This window comes from Dufourea novaeangliae, unplaced genomic scaffold (assembly GCF_001272555.1).
Source record: "Dufourea novaeangliae isolate 0120121106 unplaced genomic scaffold, ASM127255v1 scaffold65, whole genome shotgun sequence".
Taxonomy (NCBI): Eukaryota; Metazoa; Arthropoda; class Insecta; order Hymenoptera; family Halictidae; genus Dufourea; species Dufourea novaeangliae.
In genome coordinates, this window is record NW_015373961.1 from 2,715,645 (window position 1) to 2,731,522 (window position 15,878).

Below are 15,878 nucleotides of genomic sequence, written 5' to 3' on the forward strand. Positions count from 1 at the left end.
ATCCAACAGAAGAAATATCGTTACTAAGTGAAGCAACGGTGTTGTTTCGAAGGTAAAATAATGAAGGTAAAATGTCGGTTATTGTTCAATAAACAAACCACTGGAAACCGAACTGTATCGAAGAGAATTTATAATATTACAATATTAATTCGACGATCTTTAGAAGCGGCGACAGTGCACGCGGAACACGTCCCGTTCGCCAGGAAGTTCACCGACGTCTTTCCTCGAAAGTTTGCCCGTTAAAACAAAAAGCTCGTACGATCTGAAACGTCGTTGTCTGCAACGTGGCAGCCCGAAATCGCAGATAAAGGGCGCAGACTGTACCGTCGAGTCAGTATTGAAAAGAGATGCATTCGGCTCATTGGAATCTTTGTTCGATCTTAAGAAGCCTTTGAACTTACCGGACGTATACTCGTTATCGGTCGAATACCGTCAGGAGGGACATGTTCCTCCGTTCGAGTCGGGAAAAAATACTAGAAACTTGTTAGAATCGATACCTTTACAACAACGATCGGATCTTGAGCCACACATTCTCGAGCAGGTGAGCTTTTGTTACCTCCCAGATAGCATATGACGCCTTGAGAACGCTCATTTTACGGCTAGTTTAGGTCTAAGGCGCCTTTAAGCCGTCTTTAAGGCGTCATTAGGCGACATGTGCTATCTGGGCTGTATTCGATCAGAAACTTTCAACACGCTAACATTGTTGAACATTGGTGACTAACGTTGAAATTATTGTTTCCGTTGGGTAATAATTGCAATTTTATTATTGGGATGATTTATGTTGATCTTGTGTAAAAAAGAGTGTGTTCGTGTACTAATTCGATTGTTGAAATTTTCAGTTCACTCTACATCCGTATAGTGTTACGATAAAAAGTATTCTAGATCAAATGAAACGCTTATATTAATAAGTAGCGATACTGAAACGTATGTACAATACAGAATATTTGGCAGTCATATGACGATCGGAAAGGTAAACCGGAAGCGATCAAGGAGGAGCCAGCCGTTGAATCGACGGAATCAGAAGAAATTAGAAGTTCGAAACCTGTAGAAGAGGAATCGTCAACGTGAGATAGTTAATTACAATTTTTCACTGGTGATTTACGTCCTCGTTGAATTGACGTAATTTTAGTATGGCTGACAACGAGGCTGACGAGACAGCCACGCAAGAAGCTGAGGCAGAGGAAAATGAAGAAACGACAGAAGATACTCCGCAGGATGAAACCGATGAAAAACGGGAAAAAGATAAAACCGTAGACGATGAAATAGTTTCCGTGGAGCTTCCGGATTTTCCACTTCCTTCTGGTGTTGGCGAAGGTACACAATGACTTTGACACGCGGTCGAATGGATTTCGTATTAAATGTACATCGTTCAGGCGCTCAAATGAAACCTGGCGGTCGAAATGAATCTTTATTGAGCTCGTCACCTTTGACCGACGCCGCGGTGATCGAGGAAATGAAGAAAGCCGACGAACGGTGCGCCGTTATCATGAAAGAAATCGAGGAATTGAAGCTGGAAATTGTCGTACTCACAGAGGTATCCGATCAAAAAAAGATAGGGCTTTCGTGAAATTTTCGAATTTCCAGAGATTTTCTTTGTCACACGTCCTCGACATTACAGAAGAAAGAATTATCGGAGGAGGACACGCAGGCGCTTCGGACTAAGCAGGAGGAAGTAATGACGAAACTAGCGGAAGTCGAGGAAATAACACGACAATTGCAAAAGACATTGGGTTTGTCCGATTTCTCGAGCGCAACCTTCTGCAAACTGTTCGACATCCTACCGTATCCGCACACGAGACCCAGTTTGGCGCGTATTAATCATAATATAGAACAATATTCGAAGACCGTATTATTAACGCGTTGAATGACTTTAGAATCGAATCGCAGGTCGAAGAAGAAAAGCCATTGAAGCCTGAGGATCTATTCGATCTGCCTCAAATCGAATATCCAGAGGACAAGTACGTCGAGAAACGAACGTTTATTCATTTAACGAAACTGTCATCTGTATGTTTTTTTTTTTGTTTATATATTTAATTAGGCTTCCAAGGGTAATCGTTTGCGGGCATACGGAAGACGAAGTTCCAAAGGTTGTGGTGGCGGACAGTAAGAAGAGGGGTAAAGACCGATCTCTCAAGAATCTGACGGGGAAATTGACAGAATCGTTGACGATGCAAGAAAAATTGGCGCTGGAGAATGCTCAGCTTGAGGGCGGAAAGTGAGTCGCATTACGTTCGTAGTTATTCCGTTTCGAACGCTCGTTATACAGTATTTTTAGGATTTTGCGATAGATGCTAAATAAATGCTAAAATTTAGAATAGATGCTAAAAAATGCGAAATTCGTAAAATATGTGAATAGATACAGATATACAGGGTGTCTCAGCTAACTCGATCACTTCGAATAATGACTTAACGGTACACTTTATGAAAATTTTGAGGCGTGGAACATAAATTTCACCATGGGGCACATCTTATAAGGTACGTGCTTTTTTTGTGGGTGGATGCATGTCAGAGATTTCGTTTCTTAACCGTGTGTATTGCTGCTAACGGACACCATTTTGAAAAAATCATATTTTCTTAATGTTTCTTTGGTTTAGAAGAAAAACAATGATCTTTTATAACGCTTTCCGAATTCGTCTCAGTACCCGCTAAAATATGGACGTAAAAGAATTATAGATTTATTTATAAAAAGAAACGAAGGTGGCCTTAAAAACTCTGGAAAAAAAGGGGTTGAAAATAAATTTAGTACAATCATCTTGAAGCTTTCCTTGAATCGTGTTATTACTAGTGGAAAAATGTTTCGGTCGAATAGTTTGCAGTAGGATAATTCGTATCCGATCTGATACGATCAGAGATACGCAGCAAGTCCACCCTATATGTGACGTAAGAAATAATAGAGAGTCGGGATGAAAATATTTGAGAATCGTGTCGGTTTACCCTGACAACGGTTGCATAGAACTTCAGCAAAATTAAGCATGTTGACATCAGTCAGGTGATTCTAATCGAGGGTCCATATACATATACATACATTCGGCACATAGATACAAATTAGAGGAGGCATTATTGGAGAAGGATTCAGCGGTCGAGAGCCTTCAGAGGAAGGTATGCGGGCTACAAGCTGAAATGCGAATAGTCGTGAAGGAAAACACGGAACTGACCCGTCAGATAGCTTCCTTGAATCAACGTATCATCAGCCCTTGCTGTTACCCCTGTTCAGGTGAAAATCATTCGCCAGGATCGAGCCCGTCCCCTTATCGTTCGTTTTCGTACACCACCACTGCCAGACAGGACGACGACTATTGCGCGTGCAAGTGCTGTCTTCAACCGCAATTCGCTGAGACTTTGTCGCCCAACGGCAATTCTATATGCGGTATACAAACGTCTGAACGATATCATTCGTTTGACAAAAATTACAGATAGAAATTTTGTTAATTCAATATACGTGTTTCAGTGAGACGAAATAGTCAAACGTTTTTAAACAGCGGAGGTGAGTGCGTTCATATTGCGAATTTTTATGCATATTCAGATTTTCAATCTATAAACATAGAATTTCGATAGCTTAAGAGCGTATTTAGATTCATTAATGATCTGTTATACTATTATTTGCTAAATACCTTCTGCTATATAACGCATAAACTTGTTTCTGGTTGCAGGAACTTGTATTTATAAAATTCTAATTTAAATCAACCATAATTCACGTCTGTAGATTCACCCAGACTTGCGGGTGGCGCGTCGAGAACAGGGGCTTTACTAAGTGGTGCTTCCTCCCAAGACGAAGAAATGTGTTGCCGGACTCCCGCAGCTGCTAAGCAATCATGCCCGCCGCCACCGCCCAGGGGAACATGCCCCGAGGAACTGGAGAACCAACTTGCGTCTTATGGCAACAACACCAAACAGCTAGTACATTTGAACAGAAATATGTATAATCGAACTCACAAGGGAACTTCGGTACAACCGAAAAATTCCGATTTTGTACAGGACTTCAATAGAAGCATCCAGCAATTTTCCGTTTTTGCTGATCTCCGATTCTTTAGGCTGAAACCACCCCTTAGCGATTAACGTGTGTTTTCGTATTTTCCGGTATATCTTGAAAACTATCGTGAGTATGAAAAAGTTGTTGGAATGAAAATTTAATATGTTTTTATGCTCTATAAAACGGCGCAATAAAATTGTTAAAAATTTGTTCTTTTAATAAATAAATAAACAAATTTTTAATAATTTCATTAGACATTTTTATAGAGCACAAGAATCCATTCAATTTTTATTCTAACAGTTTTTTGATACCTACTATAGTTTTCAAGATATACCGGAAAATAGGAAAGCACGCATTAACCTTTAAAGGGTGGTTTCACCCTAAATAACCGAATATCAGCAAAAATCTAAATAACAACAACAAACCTGCGGAGTTTAAAAAGAGATCAGAATCTTCGGGTTGTACCGAAGTTATATATGACATACATATTTATATGTCCACGATGATTTCAGCAACAACAATTAGGCAGCATGGAATGGGAAGTGCGTAACATGCAGATAGAACTTGCGAACGTGCAACGGGAGCGTCAGCAGTTGGAGCAGCAACGTAAGTTGCTGAAATGCACCGGTCCCTGCGCACCTTGCGGTTGTTGTCCACCACCGCCAGGAAACCTTCAAGCTTCCGGTTCACCGCCTTACATACCGCCCACGCTACCACCACAGCCGCCACCACCGTCATCCGCGCCTCTTCCCAAGGTATCTGTACAATATCTTGATCACCTTGATCGCACAAGCCCACGGAACGAGCTGATTAACCGGTGCACCGATTGTTATCAAAGTTGCTCCGCCTTCATTGATCGGGGTCGATGAATAACCATTGAATTCAGACGATCAAGCAATGTCACCACAGATTTTGTATGAAATAAACATATTTTAGAAAAAAATTGCAAATCGTTCTTTTTTTTCTTCTAAAGTTACACGACAATGCCACATTATCCTGTGCGTAATTTTTCGACGAGTGAACGTTTGTGGTTCGTATCTTAAAATATGATTATTTCATATAAGATTTTATACAAAAAAAAAATGGCCGGTAATCGAACGTAACGGCTCTTTTTAAATTATGTACAGTATAATGTGAACATTTACTCTGTAGATTAGTGTATTACTATGTGTAATACAACCCCAGGTAGCATGTGACGCCTCGAAGACGCCCATTTTACAGCTATTTTAGGTCTAAGACGCCTTTAAGTCGTCTTCAAGGGGTCTTAGGCATGATGTGCTATCTGGGACAGTAATAGCTTGTTTTTTCGGTATATTTTCAATCAACACAGATGCCACCCGCGCCATCCTCAACCTGTACTGGTCCCTGTATAAACGCGCCTATGGTAAGATTGTACTTTCGTAGGAGATTTAACATGCAGATGAGATGTAACATGTATTAAACTTAACAAAAGGGCGCCAGCACGTGTCCTCAGCAGCAGTTGCGTGATCTTCGCGAGCAATACGCGCGTCTGCAGGACGATTACAAAAATAAATTATGCGAGGTTTCGTGTTTAAGAACGGACGCCGAGAAGCTTAAGCAACAAACACGCGAGGCGATCGAGGAGAGAGAGAAGTTAGACATCAAACTGATAGACGCTCAGGAACGTTTAAAAGCGATCGAGGCTGAGAAAGACAAATACGAAGGTGACATTGAATCACGTTGGAATTTATACCTTACAATGGGTAATTCTCAAACGTTATATATTAATTACAGGTTTTAAGGAGCAAATGGTCGAGCACGAGCAACAATTGATCGTTATTAAACAACGTTTCCGGGAATCGCAAGACGAAGTGGAAGAATTGCGATCACTGATACAAGATCAATCCGCGCAGCTCGAGGATTATCGTAATAAATATTTACAGGTTTCCGTTGTCGACACGTAGCACTCTAGAGATTTAACCACAGGCATGTATGAAAATGATAACTGAAACACTAGGCGCAACAACAAGTCGAAGAGCAACGCCGTCAACTCGACCTCATGGAAATGGATAACGCGCGAATGAACGAGAACGTGACATTAGAAATTGGTCGTGTTAAGGTGCGTAACGAATCTTCGTTTTGTAACGTTTGTCGTTATACAGGGGGACACAAAAAAGGGTTCGTTACTTCTAGGGTAGGTAGTACTCGCCAAATGATGAAAAAAGGTCTTAACAAATGTAGGTCAAAAAATTAATATTTTCAGAGCTTTAAACATTTTTTGTTTCGATTAAAACTAGTGACTTTCTCGTTATTAGACCTTATAGGTCTAAGGCGCCTTTAAGCCGTCTTCAAGGCGTGATGTTTTATCTGGGTTCCTTCTTTTTCTGGTTACGGAATGTTTTCGACAATTTTTATTAGTTTCTTTTTACAATTTTCTTCATTGTTTCTATACGATACGATAGCTCCCGAAACAATAAATTGTTTATAACTTGGAAAATATTAATTTTCCGATCCACACTTATTATGTACGACTTCTTTTCATCATTTGAAAGTACCATCTACCCTAGAAATGATGAAACCTTTTATCGTATCACTCTGTACATGTATGCACATTTAATTGCTTTTGTTGATAGAATCAATTCCAAGAGAAACTCGCTGAATTAGCACCGCTGCCGGATCTTCTGAAGCAAACGCAGGTAAAGTTGCAGGAAGCGCAACAGATGCGTTTGGTCGCCGAAAGGAACTACGAGGATCTCACGCGGGAGCTAATCGGGTGCAAAGACAAGGTCCAAACTTTGCAAAATCAGTTGGATGTTCTGCGCAACGAGTATCAAGCTCTTCAGGTCACTGTCTCCAATGTTTCGCTATAAAATAACGTAACATTCAATCTACTAAATTTCTATACAATTTGTGATATCTGGGATAATCGTAAATTACGTTTAACAGGAGGAAAGAGGCAGTGGTACAGGACGGTTCGAAGAACTGGAAAAGAAGAATTCTGAATTACGGCACGAGAATGAACGCATGAAGAATACACTCGCCAGATTCGAGGAGCACGAAGCGCAGTTGCAGAAACGGATCGACGAGAAGATGCACGAAATTACTCAGTTGACGGCGATGCTTGATCAGGTACGACGCCGTCTTTCCATCCTTGTGAAATGCATAGTAATATACTGTTGATTTTTTTTCTTTCGTAGGTTCGAGAAGACTCGGCCAGACAGGTAGCAAGGACGAAAGAAAGATGCGAGACTGTGAGAAGATCGATGCAAGGTCAGATAGCAGAGATGGAGAGACAGCTGGCTCAGTGCAGAGCCACTGCGAGAGCTGCACAGAAGGACAGAGATGAAGTAATTAATTATTAAAAAAATAAAAAATAAATAAATCGTTCAGATTTAATGCGTTTAATCGCTGATTTGTTTCTTACGCTGTCGTTTATAGATTAGACAAAAGATGCAAGGTCAAATAAACAACCTAAACGAGGCTTTCGAGCAGGCTCAAGGACGTATAAGGTCACTCCAAGGTCACGTAAATTATTTGAAGACATCGTACAGTAATATCTTTAAGGGTCAAGGGGAGGCACCTCCTGGTGTTTTGCCTGGCGAACCCGGCGCAGGATTTGATTCCTGTGACTGCAATTACTAATAGGAGATTTATGCTTTATTGACATTTAAATGAAATTTCACCGCGCCAAAAAGTCGTCTTACTGTGCACTCGCATAAATATTACTATGTCAAACATTGTTCATCGAGAACAAAACACAAAAATTGTCTAATCTTCGTAGGTAGATACGTCTATAACACTATAGATAAATTGTCGTTGAAAAAGTGATACATATTTAAACTGTAGGATACAAAAATCATTACGAAATTTGATTGTGAATAGGATCTCACGTAAATTGAAATGTTGTAATACAAAAACGATGTGTATAGTACAATGTTGCAGTTTCTTTCGTTTTTTTCGACGCGAATGTATTTTATTCAATAAATCGATCACGTACTTTTTATATGCAATGAAGTAGAAGAGGTAAATAAAATAGTTTGACAATAGTGCGTACACCTTGACTTAAGGAAATTAAGAAATAGTGATTTGTACAAGGAAAAAGCACTTAGTTTAAGAGTCATAGTGGTTTCTTTAGTTCATGTCAACAGAGTGAAGCATATTGAGCATGTCGAGGATTGCATCCGAACGTGATCGTACTCTTTCCATTTCCATTCGGAACTCTTCCAGTTGAGACTCGATTCGTCTGGCATATGCATGACAGCATCTGCGAATAAATTATCTAAATAATACAAAATTCATTCCATGTGTCATACATGTATAATATTTGAAGAATAATAACTTACCTGTCATTGCATTGCGTAGAACTCGAACATGTTGGTTCAGGCGTAGGACACTGAGAGACTTTACTACACGGTGAACCGTTCGTTATGTGGGATGAATCCTTCTGTTTTAGACTGCTTTTGTTGACACTATTATCATTAGGGCTACGACAGTCTCCACACCCTCTTAAGAGATCCATAAGAATTCCTCGCACCCTTTTGCCACTTAATCTCCGTTGCCTTGTCTGTATATAAACGAAAAGAAGAATAAATATTTTAAGAAACATAATAAAAATGCTTGTAAAATCATTATATTATCAATTATTTTTCAGCGTCTTACTTCAGGTGTTTCGCCAGATAATTTCGACGGAATTAGAAGATCTTCTTCGCCTTCGTTTGAGTGACTATAACTACACGTTGGCCTTTCAAAACAGTCGTGTTTATGTGTACTTCCCGAGGATGACTTACACGTACATGTGTCATCCCTATTGGTGTTAAAATATTTTGTTGAATGTTGGCTACTATTGGATGTATTTTGTAGGGAACGTCGACATGTATTATTGTACTTGCAAGTTACTTCATTCATTTCGGTGGCGGTATTCGTGTTTTCGTGTAAATGGTTACTCAATTCAGGACTGAATACATTTCTGAGGGAATTCCTTCGAACCCCTTTAACATGGAATTTATCTTTACTATGATTAGGACTATCGTCGTACATCTGTCTGTCGTGATACGAGCCGCAGTTGTAGTCTTTATCTATGAATTCTGTGTGGTTCGAGCAACAGGAATGTAATTTTTCTTGCGAATCCGACATGCTTTTACACGTCGACCATGCTTTTCGATGTTGAGCAGAATCGCAATTCCTACACGAGGCCACGCTGTTCCTTCGGGTGAAAAGATTACCCACGTATCTCTGATCGTTTAGATCATCTAGTAAAAAAGGCGATTTCATCGTATTTGATGGCATAGAGTGACGACACGGAGAAACACCAGATTTATTGAGTCTTGACGGGGGCTTCTGTTTTCTATTAGTTGAACATACAAGTGAATTGCCATTAAATCTGGCCTGCGGTGTTTTTTCCAAACACATACATGTTTTCTTTTCAATCGACTTTATAGACACCTCCATATCGTCTTCGTTATCACTAGGAGATTCCCGATTGACTTCTTTACCCCAAATGCTAATTGTACCATTTATTTCAGACATTCTTACTTCAAGATTACCTAATAAGTAAGGACCGCATTCTTGGATACGATTCTTATCATTTTCCATTGCATCTTTTGTTGGTTCTTCTGCTTGAATCAAGAAACTTTTATTTTTGCTATTTTCATTATCTCTATATACGAAGCATTTTACATCTTCATCAAGATCATTAGTTTCTTCAGCTTCAGTTTCTAAGGGTACAGAATCTTCATTGTTTTTATTCATAGATGTATCCTGTGATTGTTCTGCTTTTTTATTTGGATGTTCCTCTGAATATTTAAATACCACATTCGTGGCACTAGTATCTTTGTTTTCAGATGACATGGCTGTGTGAGGTATTTTAAATGGTTGAACGAAAGTGGAAGCACCAAGCATATCTGTTGCTTTTCGTTTTTTGGAAGTTGAAGCGTGCATTGGAGAATTGTACTCCAAATTTGATAAATGATTCAATGAAGTTTCGTTTGTTCGTTTTTTGGAATTTCTCACCAATGGACTTTCAACCTTTGTTTTGCCTTGCGTTATGTTGGAGAGAGTCTGCAAGATCCGAGATGAAGTAATGAATGTTCGAGACAATGGATATGGCAATTTTCTTGGAGTACCATCAGTGAGTATCATACTATCGTCAGAATTAAGAATTGGTGTCACATCAGGTGGTTTAATAGATATAGCTGGACTACAAGCGCTATCTGCCCAGTGATCAATAGAACTTATTGTAGATGCAACACTGCTGGTGGACATTTTATTATTTGTATCTACTGTAGTAACAATTATTTTTGGTTTGGATGTTGTATCTACAGTAGTCTCAGTTTGCACAGCTGCAATTTTTGTTTCACACACTTTGCTTTCATTTTCATATTTTGCTAACGACTTCTTTAAAGCATCTAATTCTTGTTTCATTTTTATGTTTTCGGCCAATGTTTTTTGATAAGCATTTCGTAAATTATGAAACTGAGCATCTTTTTGAGTCAGCTGAGCTTTCAGCTGCATTATTTCCATATTTTCGGTATTCGTTTTTGCAAAATTTAAACTTTCTGATTCATCCTGCATTACTCTGATACTTTTGACATTCTCAATTTTCAATGCACAGCTTGTATTACTGTTTTCCATTTCTTGTATATTAATCATCTCCGTGTCATTATATGTTTCTGGTTCACTAGTTTTTTCTTGAGTCTTGTGCCTTTGCTCCTTCGTGTCTTCCTTTTGTCCAGAGTTGGGTGTACCATGCATGTATTCTTCATAGCTTAATGTACGTAGATTGAAAACTGTAGGTGCCTGCTGATGACCGTTAACTAAAGAAGGTTGATCCATGTTATTAAATTTTACATTCCTATCTACTGTATTTTGATATTCAATATGATGTGCATTAACATCTACAGAACCATTTCGTTTCTCTAATTTATCATCGCAGTTTTGTGCACGTTTTTCATTTTGAATATCATTGTATGCGTTCACGTCACCGTCCCTTCGAATATTTTTATATTGACTTTCAGTTATTTTGATATCTATTTTGTTATTATCACAGTTTTCTACTATTTGTGCTGTATTATAAATTGAATTACCAGCTTCATTATTTTCTTCACGTTGCAAATCCTTAATTGCCTTCTCTGCATAATCTTTTATGACCTTGTTTGTTTCTGGTAGTTTTAATGGATCAGTGTCATTATCTATAATAAAAAAAGACAGAAATTATGTTCCGTATTTATTAACTGTTAAAGATTTTAGAACTTGGCTATTCAGGTCTATTGAAGATTGTATTGTTTCGGATTTTTTTTACTCATTATCTATTAACATCTTAAATATGTACAGCATTAAACACAGATACACCTTTCAAATCTGAATATCCAAATTCTAATAACATGAACCAATTCTTACTTTCATTTTCTTCGTAATCTTTATTTATTATGTATTCTTGTTCTTTAACACGTTTTTCCATTGACTTCCTATTTTGTTCCTTTATGTCTCTAATATACCGTTTTACTTTACTTTCCACATGTTGATATTTAAGTGGCATAGACAGCCTTTTATTTGCAACAGGATTTGGTTGTAGGCCTGTATAGTTTTGCGCAAATATATTTAAACTGTGCCTCTTCTTATTATTATACGGACTATGAATATTGTTCTTAGTGAAACTTAAATCTTGTAAGGATAAACTTCTTTCTTTATGGTGTTGTTTCATTCTGTTATTTAAAATAAAATCATCAGACGCTCTATCAAAACAATCTGGGTCGTATTCTGTTTCAATATCCTCATCATCATCATCATCCTCTTCTTCATCTTCTAACATTATATTTTCACGATCATTTTCAAGTTCCATTTCATCCATATCTACAGCAACAGAAATCAACATTGATAAAACACTGTCTTATAAATTGGACAAAAGTCTATGCTCTTCGCTTACCTTCACTGTCTGCATACTCATCTTCTTCATCTTCGTTGTTGTAAGGGTGATTACTCTCTTCCCCAGAAGATAACACATAAATACTACCTCCTCCTTGATCATCACTAGGATAAGGACTTCGACTGTGATCCTCTTCTATTGGTATCCTGTCTTGTTGTTTTGTATTATTGATATCCGATTCTTCGCGCCTCGACGGAGTCGATACGCTAATGTACGTCGGCATTTCTTCGTCTTCTAACATAGGTTGTTCCATTTCATTGTTTAATATACTTGTGTCACTTTTAGATTGTTCGTTACTGTGATTTTCGGCATTCATTTCTTCTTCGGTTTCTTCCGAGGTATGCTGATTCTCTTCTGACATCGTGGTTGTTGATACTAAACACGTGATATATTACGATTACATACGTCCTCTATGATCGCATGGATCTTAAAATAACGTGAACGCGTATCGACGGCACACAGTTCGTTTTTGTAAGCATTTAACGCGTGCAATCATACTTTTCTGACGACCGCCATTACGGCTGCCGCTGATGGCACCTGCATTTCAGTCCGTTCGCATATTCTACTTCTTTATCGAGCCTTCTTTTATTGCATATTCGCTTAACTTCAACAAAATTTCCTTACATTACGTTTAAACAATAAATCCTCTTGTTAAAACAACAATTGTTGAACCGAAAACAACCACTACGTCGCAATTAAATATATAATTATTGCGAGACTAATGACCCGTGGATGTGCAGGGATGTACTTGTGTTGTATACAGGGGGTACTTGCTCTACATTTATCACTTCATATCTTTGAAGTTAATAATAATTTTAAATATTGTTTACTTACGTTCCTAATTACAGTAATATATATACAATACCTATTGTACTATTTGATAAGAAATATACTACTTTTGGTTTTTCATGTGCACAGAAATACCAGATCGTCAATTATTGTATGGGGTATACGCGCATGCTCTTATAATGTGGAATAAAAATTTTGAAAAAAAAAAAAAGAAAAGAATGTCGAGACTCCGAGAATAAAAGATTTTGTTTATCGATTTTTGAATGTTGAAATTAGTATTTTACCGCGTTAGAATCGTACACTACTGACGAATTGAACGCGGGGAACGTGGAATCGAGCCGTAACGTCAATCACGTTGTTTCCATGCGTGGTGAGCGGTCGTATTCGATAATTAGATGCAAATAGTTGATAACACATAAAGTAACACAATTAGAGAAAAATTAGGAGAATGTCTTCCGAAAATAGTGAAACTCCTTTAACCATTGAATTTGGGTAACGTTGATATTATACATAACCCAACTTTTCTTACAGTGATATCGAATTTAATAAATCACCCGCTAAATTTCAGGGGTGGGGCGGAACTTCTTTTCGATAAAAAGAAAAAATATGAAGTGAACTTACCTGGGAACGACTGTAAGTTTTACGAATATTTTGCGACTGGATCTCTTAATTCGCCCCTTGAAATTTTGTAGGGACGATACAGAAGCTTCTCTTTTGGATAAAAGATAACCTCTTGAAAGAGCGACCGGAACTTTTTCTGCAAGGGGAGACTGTGTAAGTTGTTATTTCTTACGGTTACTCAGCACCGATAGCGTAAACATTTCAAGTAACAATTTAAAATGTCACACGCAAAAGTTTCTCGTCCGGCACGCGTAAAGTTTGTAACGACATGCGTGCAGGACCACAAACACAATACATACGGTATATTGTGTTAATTCGCACTTGTGAATTCGGCCGATATATGGTGTTAAGATGGCGACTGAGTAGAAAGTACCGCGATATTTTTTAAGATGGCAGCACGATTCAGTGTTGGTACAAAGTGCAGAAATGTTTTTAATATTTTTTTAATACTTATTCACATTGTATTGATTGACGTACCTAAATTGTTTATTTAAACATGTTTGAAGTTAATATTTAGACACACACGCGATGTATTATGCTTTTTTTGTATGTACATAGGCGACCAGGTATCTTGGTTCTTGTAAATGACACAGATTGGGAATTGTTGGTAAGTACGTTGTTTATTTTTGAAATAATTAAATGAAACATTTATATATTCTTCATATGTCTAACGTTTGTTATTATTCAATTCAAGCATAATAAAGTTACTGAATCCTGTCATTAGTTACAATACAATAGAATGACAAAAAAACCCTTATACATATTGGAATGGGTAGAGGTAGGCCTCCTGAATTCCTTTGCATTCACTTACACATGAATTACTTGTAAAAAGTCAATCTATTGTTTGTTAATTATACTAATCAGTTTTTGCTCAAATTTAATATGTAGTTAAAAACCGGTAGACAATAATACATATACATACCAAGTTATGAAACTTGTGTACAGGATAATCCAGGTAACTTGATTATGCTGAATAACATTTAAACTATCATCTGGAAGCTTCAAACAGCGTTTAAATGTTTACCTGCGAAACGAAGAAATTTTATTCCACGTGCTTTGCTTATCTTCATACACACAGAATCACCATCATTCTCGGTTGCACCGCCAGATACAAGAACACAGTTTGTATAATTCGAAAAGTTACCTCAGGGGATGCAAGCTACCCGGTTCATCCGACGTAGCGAGCCGGAAGCGGCGTTTCGTCACCGGAAAGGCAATAACGCGTTCCGTGTAATCACGGGTACGCATCTGCGCGCGACATATGACAAACGTCCGGCGAAAGTATATCTGCTCGACGGTTTTTCTTTTTGCTACGAGTGTCGCATAATCGACCTACGGTGTATATGTAGTTGGCCCGTAACCGTCCCGCCACTGTGAGCGCTGGAATAAGAGAACGGGAGCGTGGACGCGGTCGTGAAAGGGCGCAAATGACCCGGAGGCACGCCACACCCACGGTTGAAATTATCATTTTAAATTTGTAAATGTACAAAACGCGAGTGCTATTAGGATCGGCTTCCTGAAGCGCCCTCGAGGAGAAAGAGCCTCGCGAAATGGGTAGTGGGAGGGGGGTGGGAAGAGAGCTAGGTGTAGAGAGCAGACGCGAGAAAGATGATGGCTTTAGCCATTATTATGATAATACCAACGTTTCCCGAAGCTTCCCCCGCACGCTTCGACCGCCGCCGCGGCTAAACTCCTTGTCCTTTCTTCCTTTTTCCACCCCACCCCCCTTTCACGCAGCGTCACGTTGTCCTTTTCCCCACCACGTTCTCCTCCCGCCTGTGAGCTTGCTGCACACTCTCTCGCCCCGTTTTTCGTCATTTTCGGCTCGTAAATTAAAAGGGAGAGCATCGTTCCGGCTATGCTCTTGCACATTTTCGCTCGTATCATGTACCCTCTCCCCCCTGCGTCCCTCTTCGCGTGGCTTTTCCCGTGATTCGACAAATTTGTTCGTATGCCGCCTGGCAGTTGCGAGTTAAAGCGGATGGCCCGATGTACGGGAAGATACACTGGAAACGTTTCGGGCGGTATAGGATGGAGTCTCGATTATATGGAACTCGGGGATATTTTACGTGTTCCCGCGATTCCTGTCGAGTGAAGATGCGGGAATTGAGAATAAGTCGAATTTAGTGTGTATGAATCTTAAGCTTATTACTCCATAAAAGGATTTATTATCATTAAGGCAACATTGAATTCTAAACACCGATCCAGTCGATGTTCTTAATGATTTTACGAAAATTTCTAGGGAGAGGTGAATTACAAGCTGTGCTCCGGTGACACGGTACTCTTCATATCCACTTTGCATGGCGGATAAAAGGAGCAGAAGATTGCGATGGCGGCGGTCAACGACGAGGAATCACAGCGTGATTTTTCTCGGTTCTTTCGGGGAAAGTAAAAGTCCCCGTGCTTTCGTATCAAAGTAAGGGGGTCACGTGTAAGCGTGAACACAATGTCGGAGAATAAAATGCTCATTCGCACGACGTACCGTCTCTGATGTTCCCCGAGTAACGACTATAATATTACGGCTGACACTTTGGCCGTTGTCCAAGGATCTCCGTATTATTGCTCCTCTCCAACGTACCCTCCCCTGCTCTTTCCCCCTACATACAGCCAATGGGC

The 15,878-nt window shown here is 39.0% G+C and overlaps 3 protein-coding genes across 6 annotated transcripts; 2 read left to right on the plus strand and 1 right to left on the minus strand.

The window, feature by feature from the left end:
- Window positions 1-60: 60 nt before the first annotated feature.
- LOC107186479 lies at window positions 61-7,588 on the plus strand. Its single transcript, XM_015574341.1, has 20 exons — window positions 61-66; window positions 164-541; window positions 940-1,064; window positions 1,130-1,314; window positions 1,374-1,534; window positions 1,619-1,846; window positions 1,888-1,958; window positions 2,039-2,215; window positions 3,039-3,367; window positions 3,449-3,484; window positions 3,704-3,897; window positions 4,483-4,725; window positions 5,301-5,354; window positions 5,424-5,655; window positions 5,726-5,874; window positions 5,949-6,050; window positions 6,565-6,774; window positions 6,878-7,060; window positions 7,129-7,278; window positions 7,370-7,588. Exons 1-20 carry the CDS (start codon window positions 61-63, stop codon window positions 7,571-7,573), a joined length of 3,417 nt encoding a protein of 1,138 aa, XP_015429827.1. The 3' UTR covers window positions 7,574-7,588.
- Window positions 7,589-7,624: 36 nt separating this feature from the next.
- On the minus strand, window positions 7,625-13,593 carry LOC107186643 (MATH and LRR domain-containing protein PFE0570w-like). Of its 4 annotated transcripts, XM_015574553.1 has the most exons (8): window positions 13,562-13,593; window positions 13,263-13,398; window positions 11,853-12,227; window positions 11,327-11,779; window positions 11,014-11,118; window positions 8,591-10,743; window positions 8,275-8,495; window positions 7,625-8,195 (listed from the first exon to the last, which is right to left on the minus strand). In XM_015574553.1, exons 3-8 carry the CDS (start codon window positions 12,211-12,213, stop codon window positions 8,063-8,065), a joined length of 3,426 nt encoding a protein of 1,141 aa, XP_015430039.1. In that variant the 5' UTR covers window positions 12,214-12,227; window positions 13,263-13,398; window positions 13,562-13,593; the 3' UTR covers window positions 7,625-8,062. The 4 variants fall into 4 exon arrangements, with proteins under 4 accessions (XP_015430039.1, XP_015430040.1, XP_015430043.1 ...); XM_015574554.1 differs by lacking the exons at window positions 13,263-13,398; window positions 13,562-13,593 and adding an exon at window positions 12,477-12,578; XM_015574556.1 differs by lacking the exon at window positions 13,562-13,593 and having other exon boundaries at window positions 8,162-8,210; window positions 13,263-13,340.
- LOC107186644 (ubiquitin-related modifier 1) lies at window positions 13,033-15,731 on the plus strand. The gene is made up of 5 exons (XM_015574558.1): window positions 13,033-13,133; window positions 13,210-13,274; window positions 13,334-13,415; window positions 13,821-13,869; window positions 15,505-15,731. Exons 1-5 carry the CDS (start codon window positions 13,090-13,092, stop codon window positions 15,571-15,573), a joined length of 309 nt encoding a protein of 102 aa, XP_015430044.1. The 5' UTR covers window positions 13,033-13,089; the 3' UTR covers window positions 15,574-15,731.
- Window positions 15,732-15,878: the final 147 nt, after the last annotated feature.

Bases quoted from the DNA above. Each gene is read 5' to 3' on its own strand.
- LOC107186644 (XM_015574558.1), top strand. From the start codon at position 13,090: ATGTCTTCCGAAAATAGTGAAACTCCTTTAACCATTGAATTTGG. The intron at 13,275-13,333 runs GTAAGTTTTACG...GAAATTTTGTAG, and splicing joins GAACTTACCTGGGAACGACT to GGACGATACAGAAGCTTCTC. The intron at 13,870-15,504 runs GTAAGTACGTTG...GAAAATTTCTAG, and splicing joins ACACAGATTGGGAATTGTTG to GGAGAGGTGAATTACAAGCT.
- LOC107186479 (XM_015574341.1), top strand. The intron at 3,898-4,482 runs GTACATTTGAAC...CGATGATTTCAG, and splicing joins GCAACAACACCAAACAGCTA to CAACAACAATTAGGCAGCAT. The intron at 5,355-5,423 runs GTAAGATTGTAC...ACTTAACAAAAG, and splicing joins CCTGTATAAACGCGCCTATG to GGCGCCAGCACGTGTCCTCA.
- LOC107186643 (XM_015574557.1), bottom strand. From the start codon at position 12,213: ATGTCAGAAGAGAATCAGCATACCTCGGAAGAAACCGAAGAAGAAATG. The intron at 8,496-8,590 runs GTAAGACGCTGA...GTTTATATACAG, and splicing joins TATCTGGCGAAACACCTGAA to ACAAGGCAACGGAGATTAAG. The intron at 8,196-8,274 runs GTAAGTTATTAT...ATTTATTCGCAG, and splicing joins TCTACGCAATGCAATGACAG to ATGCTGTCATGCATATGCCA.